Genomic DNA, 8,096 nt, shown 5'->3' with positions numbered 1-8,096 from the left:
TTAAGCCCCAACAATTTTAGTGGTATAACTAATTTCTCCAACAGTACTAGACTACAAAATGCGCGATGGCAGATGAAAAAATGCAGCACTGGAATTTGGAGTGAAGGACCAACATAATGCTTCGTCTGTGTGAACGGATCAAATGCAGCAGCCAACAGTCACCATTCAGGCCCACTCTGAAGTATAGAGAAACGAAACGAGATGACTGGGACTGGGACAGGGACTGAGAGCAAAAGTCAAATTTCATTAGAGCTATTTTTAGTTAAGGTTGTTAATAATTTCACTAACTCAAATATTGCGAAACAATAAGGACGTATTTGGTATTATATTTCTAGGTGATGTTTTTGAATTTATATTAAAGAATAATAATATTGATTGTTTACAGAATGTGAGATTTGATTAGATTGATTGCCGTGTATTGTGTATTGCTCTTGTTTTGATCGTATGCAAGTGTTGGGTATTTATACTGGAGATTTTTTTGGAACAAAACAGAATTCAAAAGCGCCATCCGATTCGTTCCCATGACAGCCCCTATTCATAAACAAATTATCGGAATCTTTTTCCCCCCACGAAATTGTGATCGGCTTCTCCTGTGTTCGGTGTTTCTTGATTATTTGTTAAATAAAATCACCTACACCTACTGGTTTCTTTGCCTCTCGCCACCGAAATCTTTCTCTACTGACAACCCCCAAGTTCCAACTTAGGAGGTGAATCCTCCAAATATTTTTCTCCCTAAAAAATTCGTTCGTCTTCTTTCGATGCCGGTGTCTTCCAATTATTTCTAAATCGCCATTTGTTCAACTTTTTATTTCTCTTTTCTCGTAAGTAAATTGGACTTGTTCTTCTTCCTAATTAATTAATAGTTTCACACCGATACTCCCTGAATAGCCATTACTTAAGTACGCCACTTCGGCCTTCGCCGAAGTGGTGGGCTGCTGCCCTCACAAGGCTTGTGAGGGCAGCGGTTCTAGCCCCCACAAAAATATTGTGGGGGCTAAATATTCTTAATATGTAAAAATTATTTTCTCTTGTGAAATGCGAGTGGAGTATAGGCATTCTTCTTCTGTGAGGGGTTATTTATCTGGGCATATACTTTATAGAATTTAATCATTCTTCCTCTGTGAGGGGTTATTTATCTGGGCATGTACTTCATAGAATTTAATGTAATAATATAAGTCCTAATCATGTATATCTGATTGTAATTATCTATAAGTTCTAATCATGTATATCTGATTGTAATTATCAGTGTAATATATTTGTTATAATAACAATTATTGTAAATATCTGTGTAATATAATAATATGATGTTTAATCAGTATTAAAAAAAAAAAAGCCATTACTTAAGTACATAACCAGCTTCAACAATTGTATTTCTTTTTTCATTGACTAATCCCAACCGTCGAATCCCTACGATAATTTTGAATCCCTACGATAAAAAAGGTGTTGCATGTTGCAACTGTTGCAACGGAGAAGGATCCTTTATGTTATGTGGAAATTGATGATCTAAATTTTTCTTAAACGTAGGGCCAATCAAATAAACATAATGAAATCTATGAAGACGTGGAAAAGCCATGATCTAATTTTATATGTCAGAAAAATCAGAAACGTCCCACGCGTGGGCCAGCGTATTCAGAAAGCTCCGTTTTTTTCTTAATTTTTTTTTTGTGTTTTCGTATTTAGCATTTGAGCCTTGTTGTTTGCGGAAAATTACTCAGAGAACATACATTTGAAAATTGTATTACTTAAGGATCCCTAATTTTCAATTTTGTTTTATTAGTCATTGACTACGGTGAACTGAGCTATCTCCTAATAAAATAACTTTTAGGTTTTATTCAACTCTTTTTACTCACTCTCTCTAGGCAAGGCAGTGAAAAGACTCAAAACGATGCAATTAGGAAGGACTTTATTGATAAATGATTAATAATTTTTATGTTTTAGTTTATTTCAGAAAAGAATTTGGACTACAATGACAAATACCCATTTTTAATTATTGGAAGTGATTTATCCACTCAAAATTTAGGCACGAGCCAAACGGAAGTTACAGAACACTCCGTCTTCTATTTGGCAGTTTCTGCGTCTGCAAGTACCACAGCGACCATAAACTGACTGACGAATAGTGACGATGCACTAATATCAGTTACTGTTCTCTCTCATCTGAATCTGCGTTCATGGCGGAGATAAATCCGAACCGTTCGATTGACCCGAACACAGGATACTGTTCAGAAACGAAAACTTACTACAGCCTGAGACCGAACGTTCCTCTTCCGCCGCCATCGGAGCCACTTTCCATCACACAATACGCTCTCTCTTTACTCCGCTCTTCCACCACCACCACTTCCGCCACCACGTTTCTCGTCGATGCAACCACCGGTGAAAGCGTCAGCTACGGCGAATTCCTCCGCCAGGTTCACTCTCTCTCACGCTCTCTCAAAACGCGATTCTCTTTGTCGAAAAACGACGTCGCTTACATCCTCTCCCTTGCCTCCCTCCACGTCCCCATCCTCTACTTCTCTCTGTTATCACTCGGCGTCGTAATCTCCCCCGCCAACCCGCTCAGCTCCACCTCAGAAGTGTCTCACCAAATCCAGCTCAGCAAACCTTCCATCGCCTTTGCCACGTCACACACTTCGCACAAACTCCCGTCCAATCTTCGCACAATCCTCATGGACTCGCCTGAGTTCATCTCCTTATTAAACCAAAACGAGGACGTCGCTGACTTCGCGAATTCTAATATGACCGTTTACCAGTCCGACCCTGCGGCCATTCTTTACTCTTCCGGAACCACCGGAAAAGTCAAAGGCGTGCTGTTAAGTCACCTCAACGTGATCGCCATAATCGCCGGATACTACCATGTCACGGAGGAAACCGATCCGAATGAAGGGCCGCCGCCGCATCCGGTTTCGTTCTTCACATTGCCAATGTTTCACGTGTTCGGTTTCTTCATGTTAGTGAGGGCGGCATCGAAAGGGGAGACTCTGGTTTTCATGGAGAGATTCGATTTCGAGAAAATGCTGAAGGCTGTGGAGAATTATAGAGTAACTTACATGCCGGTTTCGCCGCCTTTAATCGTCGCGTTTATAAATTCGAAGTTGACTGACAAGTACGATCTGAGCTCGCTTCAGTTGCTCGGCTGCGGCGGCGCACCACTGGGGAAGGAGGTCACTCTGAAGTTCAAGGAGAAGTTCCCAAACGTGGAGATTAGGCAGGTACGGCAGCTCGTAGGTGTATGGGAATCATTTTCTTACGTGGGGTAATGAGATATTATTTTTAATGCTATTACATAAGCCACTTCAATGGTATTCTATTATTACTGTATTTTTAATGTTGGTGTCTTCTTATATTGCGCTTCGATGCTGTCACCTACTTGAACTTTATTGGTCGCAAAATCAATTAATTTTGATAGTGAAATAAATTAGTTCTTGAGAATGGGGACATCTTAAACTGTTTTCTTAATAAAGCTAGATGAGGTCTTCTTATTATTTATTTACAGTATCCTTTTTGAAGTGGGAATGTGATGATTGGATTATGTGATTTGTTCATAAATTCACCACGTCTTTTGGTTGTGGGGGGTGGAATTTTTGTTTTGCATAGTTATGTACATAGTTTTCGCTTGCTTGTATGGAAGAATAATATTCGAGGAAGAACAACTGAAGCCTACGCAATTATCTATATGTTGTTGTGTGCTATGTTAATAAAATATCTACAAAAATTCTATTGGAATCCAATGACTACAAGTTTTGCCTTGTAATGGACCGTGGACTTACTTTTGTGTTTCAAATGCTTTCCATTTTATAGTGTAATGGCTTGTTGTTACTGTAATTAATCAGTGCAATAGAAGTATGAAATCCTGCTGGTTGTTAGTGTTGGTGTTTTCTTCTTTGCATCAGGGATATGGTTTAACTGAGACTGGAGGAGCAGGCTCAAGGGTGATAGGGCCTGATGAGGCAAAGCGACATGGTTCTGTTGGTCGTTTAGCTGAACTAATGGAAGCAAAGATTGTTGATCCAGCAACAGGGGAAGCTTTACCTCCTGGCCAGAAAGGGGAATTGTGGTTGCGAGGACCAACAATCATGAAAGGTAATGGAGAGAGAAGATGAAGACTTTCGTTTCAATAAGATCAATTAATAAAAAATACCAACCACACTTATCACTTGTTTTGCCCTAGATCCACCCATGCGTTTAAGCAAATGAAGACGAAGTCCATGCAAGATTTGCCCTGCAAATCAGACATGCTACCTTCTTTGTTGTTGGAAAAATAGTGCGAACACTCTCTTCCTTTTGGACAACTAGATGGCTGTACGGGCTGGTTTTAGAAGCCTCGCTTCTTTACATAAAGGGGTTTGTCTGACTTGTGTGTTGTATTAAAGGCTATTTAGTACAATGTTCTTTCATTCCTTAATACAGCATTGTAGATCCAAAGCACTAGGAGATGCATGTCTAGTTGCAGAGAACTCAATCGACAGAGTTATTCTATTGTGTCTGGAGGGGTTGTTCAGTGTAGCAAACTATCAATTGTTGATGGCATTAAGAAGGATGCTTTCTAATTTTTCAGGCTTCCTTTACCACTTGTTACCTCAATTTCTTATCCCTTGATCTCTAACCATTTATCATATTGTGCCTGTAATTGGCTTTCATATCTAAAGTTCCTCTGCTGGTTGACACATGAGCCTTCTCTATGTAATTAGCTGCAACAAGTGGTTGATAAGTAGTTTATGGATGTTATTGCTAAGACCTGGCAGCCCTCCTTTTATATTTTATAATAATCAATTTTAGAACTTGATTTAATACCACCCAGCCTTATTGCTCTTGTATTTGGTCAACTAATATACACCCTCAAAAATGTTCATATTAGTGGGGATAACCCATGTAAACAATTGGATTACATATTAGTGTTTTTTGTCAAGGATAAGTTATCCCATAAGTCCAGTTCTCAAAAGTTGTCGATCATTGAGAGAGATTGATTGATTAAAGTAGTTTCAGATGAAATAATATGGATGTGTCATACAGAAACATGCGCTCTGTTTTACATTTCCTATTGTCTCATAGATGCAATGACACTTTCTTCCCCAGTTTTTTTATCTCTATGCAGTCAGAAAGCAAGGCATTTAACAATATTGATGTCTGAATATTTCCATCTCACGTTTCTGCATTAGTTTGGTTCGGTTTTCTGAAAAACCAAACAATAACAAAGCTTGTCGTTTGATCACCATAATGATGGCATTAATGCAGGTTACGTTGGAGATGATAAGGCAACTTCTGAAACTGTTCATTCGGAGGGCTGGTTGAAGACTGGGGACCTTTGTTATTTTGACTCCAATGGTTTCCTCTTCATTGTTGATAGGCTAAAGGAATTAATAAAATACAAGGCGTATCAGGTGATCTAATGACTCGATATTTACTGTGTTGTTCATAATCAACAGATGGTCATTGGTCAATAATGTCATCACATTTAATCTGGAATATTATTTCAGGTTCCCCCAGTTGAGTTGGAACATTTACTTCATTCCAATCCTGAAATTGCTGATGCTGCTGTAATTCCGTACGTACTTAATGTCATTTTATTTCCACTTTGTACACATCTTCATGTATGACTTTATTTATCATGCTTGATGTATGACTTTATAACAATTACTGATAACAACTGACTTTGAGTAATGATAGATATCCTAAAATTTTATCTCATTTGCATCTCAAATGATGTGGCATGTGATGTGACATTTATCAACCGCTTGATAACTGTCACATCATTTGGGATGAATTTTAGAATAAAATTTTGGGATGTCTAGTAGTGCTCTAGCTTTCACATAAAAATCTTGAAGGGTAACTCAAACACTGTTTACATTTTCGCTTGATTTACTGTATAAGAGGTGGTGTACTAGAAGAAAGTCACAATAATAATTTCCTTTTTTTCTTACATATCACTTTCCTTAGAACGGATATTGGAAGGGTGATGTACATCAGATGGGAACTTTTGTTGATACAGTTGCTGAAGGGTTGATTGTACAATTTTCTAATTTTTTATTTTTTATAGTTTTTCGTAGTGTTTATAGTGGGCTTGCCTGCTGAGCGCTTCGATTGGAATGAGGTTTATCAGTCATGGTTGTTCAGCAATGTGAAATTCTCAGCAATTTGGTTTATTCTCAAGCAGGTATCCGGATGAAGAAGCAGGGCAGATTCCCATGGCTTTTGTAGTGAGAAAACCTGGAAGTAATATCACTGAGGCTGAAATAATGGATTTCATTGCAAAACAGGCATGCTCCTTAGTATCTATATTAAAGTAAAGAAATTTATTGTAGTTACATGTATTGAAGTTAGCATTTCCCTCCCCCCACATCTTATGCTGTAATATGGCAATTTCATGTTGCACAAACACAAAGTTTGATGGCCCATGTTCACAGCATAGCATCATGGCATATGGCTGGTTGTCTTTTCATCAAAATGGCATATATCACTGTGAGGCTTCAATTGTGTATGCCTGTATGGTTGATTGACTACAGATGAGAAACAGGAATAAATAATTAAAAAAAACAAACATTTGTATGAATATGCCTTCATATGAAGCCTGTGATTTCATAATGGGAAATCTTTTTCTATGTACTCACCAGTTTCATGCTAATGTTTGATTCTTGTGTGTTATTTCATGAAGCACCTGTATCATCTAATGTATGTTCTAGTTTCTGCACAGAATGAGTGCTGTTTTTAATCTAGACTTGATGTTTTCCTTGTGTTAGGTTGCACCATACAAAAAGATAAGACGCGTTGCTTTCATCAATTCGATTCCAAAATCTACTGCTGGAAAGATTCTGAGGAGGGAGCTAGTCACTCATGCTATTTCTGGCAATTTGTCTAAATTATGATCCATCTTCTCAAAGAAGAGAGGAAGGTCATTGTGAGAAATGCATCCTATGCAACATTGGCAAGTGTATTTTTCCTAAATTCCATCCTAGTTTTTATCCCATGTTTTTTTCTTCTTTTTGTCAAAAGAAAATGAAAGTCAGTGTATTGCATTTGTAGTATTAAAAAAGAACACATTTATAATAGGGAAGTGTACTATCTATGTAGTCTACTCAAATTGTGTCGGTTTCTCTTGGGATAGATTGTTTGCATATTTTCACTCCGGCTTGTAACTTATTCTAGTTGAGACACGTGGATAGCTATTTTTGAGATCATTGATCTCGGAGCACCTTATGGTAACATGCGACATGTATACCAACGACCGCGAATCCAAGGAATAATTTATTTTGGAAAAAAAGAGAAAAAGAAAACGAGCCAAATTTAAGGATCAAATTATTATTCATTTTAAACAATCACCCATTCCTTCCCGTCTTATAAATAAGCAAAGGACGTAATTCATCTTCCACGATCAAACAGACTTTGAGTTTGCAAGTTGTTATCTTCGCTTGCAGCTATTACAGGTGGTTCTTTCGTCATCTGTCGTTTGATTTTGAATTGTGGCGGGAACAAACACCAACGGTCTGATCGATCCAGACAGCGGCTTTTGTTTGAGAACAAAAATCCCTCTGCCCTCGCCATCTCAATTTCTCTCCGTCACCCAATTCACTCTGTCTCTCTCTCCCTCCTCCCCCGCCACAACATTTCTCATCAACGCCGCACGTACGCTTACTTCCTCCGTCAAATCAACTCCTTCTCCTTCGACTTCTCCCTCCAAAATTGACGTCACCTTCATCCTCGCCCAAAACTCCGCGTCGACATTTCTCCCGCCAACCCGCGGGGGTCACATCAAATATCTCTTACCACATTCAAATCTGCAAGCCTTGAATCGACTTCGCCGCGTCACAACTCACACGTCTCGCACTCGCGCAAACTCTCGCCGAACCTGCCCACAATCCCCATCGACTCCCTCGAGTTCCTCTCTTTGTTATCAACTCAACGCCAAAATGACGACGTCAGCTTCACTTATTCTTCTCCTCCAGCCGTCGTAAACCAGTCAGACTCCGCAGCGATTCTTTACTCCTCAGGAACTACCAAAAAAGTCAAAGACGTGCTGTCGACTCACCAGAACGTGCTCGTTTCAATTGCCGAGTTCTGCTACAGTTACTCCAACAGAATCGGAGTTACTGATGCTTCCTCTGTTC

The 8,096-nt window shown here is 38.9% G+C and overlaps 1 protein-coding gene across 3 annotated transcripts; it reads left to right on the top strand.

Annotated features, from left to right (window-relative positions):
- The first annotated feature begins 2,015 nt into the window (after positions 1-2,015).
- LOC102626986 (4-coumarate--CoA ligase-like 9) lies at positions 2,016-7,183 on the top strand. 3 transcript variants are annotated; one of them, XM_006476931.4, is made up of 6 exons: positions 2,016-3,206; positions 3,888-4,077; positions 5,230-5,375; positions 5,472-5,539; positions 5,932-6,000; positions 6,140-6,236. In XM_006476931.4, the coding sequence occupies exons 1-5, from the start codon at positions 2,169-2,171 to the stop codon at positions 5,996-5,998; spliced, it is 1,509 nt and encodes a 502-aa protein (XP_006476994.2). In that variant the 5' UTR covers positions 2,016-2,168; the 3' UTR covers positions 5,999-6,000; positions 6,140-6,236. The 3 variants fall into 3 exon arrangements, with proteins under 3 accessions (XP_006476994.2, XP_052293499.1, XP_006476993.2); XM_052437539.1 differs by having other exon boundaries at positions 2,017-3,206; positions 5,984-6,000; positions 6,140-6,249; XM_006476930.4 differs by lacking the exon at positions 5,932-6,000 and adding an exon at positions 6,732-7,183 and having other exon boundaries at positions 2,018-3,206; positions 6,149-6,251.
- Positions 7,184-8,096: the final 913 nt, after the last annotated feature.

The sequence above is a fragment of the Citrus sinensis genome, chromosome 3, assembly GCF_022201045.2.
Source record: "Citrus sinensis cultivar Valencia sweet orange chromosome 3, DVS_A1.0, whole genome shotgun sequence".
In the NCBI taxonomy this organism is placed as follows: Eukaryota; Viridiplantae; Streptophyta; class Magnoliopsida; order Sapindales; family Rutaceae; genus Citrus; species Citrus sinensis.
This window is presented reverse-complemented; position numbering and strand designations above follow the sequence as displayed.

Coding starts and splice junctions, on each gene's coding strand:
- LOC102626986 (XM_006476930.4), top strand. CDS start 2,169: ATGGCGGAGATAAATCCGAACCGTTCGATTGACCCGAACACAGGATAC. Junction 3,207..3,887: donor CAAACGTGGAGATTAGGCAG/GTACGGCAGCTC, acceptor TCTTTGCATCAG/GGATATGGTTTAACTGAGAC. Junction 6,252..6,731: donor TGGATTTCATTGCAAAACAG/GCATGCTCCTTA, acceptor TCCTTGTGTTAG/GTTGCACCATACAAAAAGAT.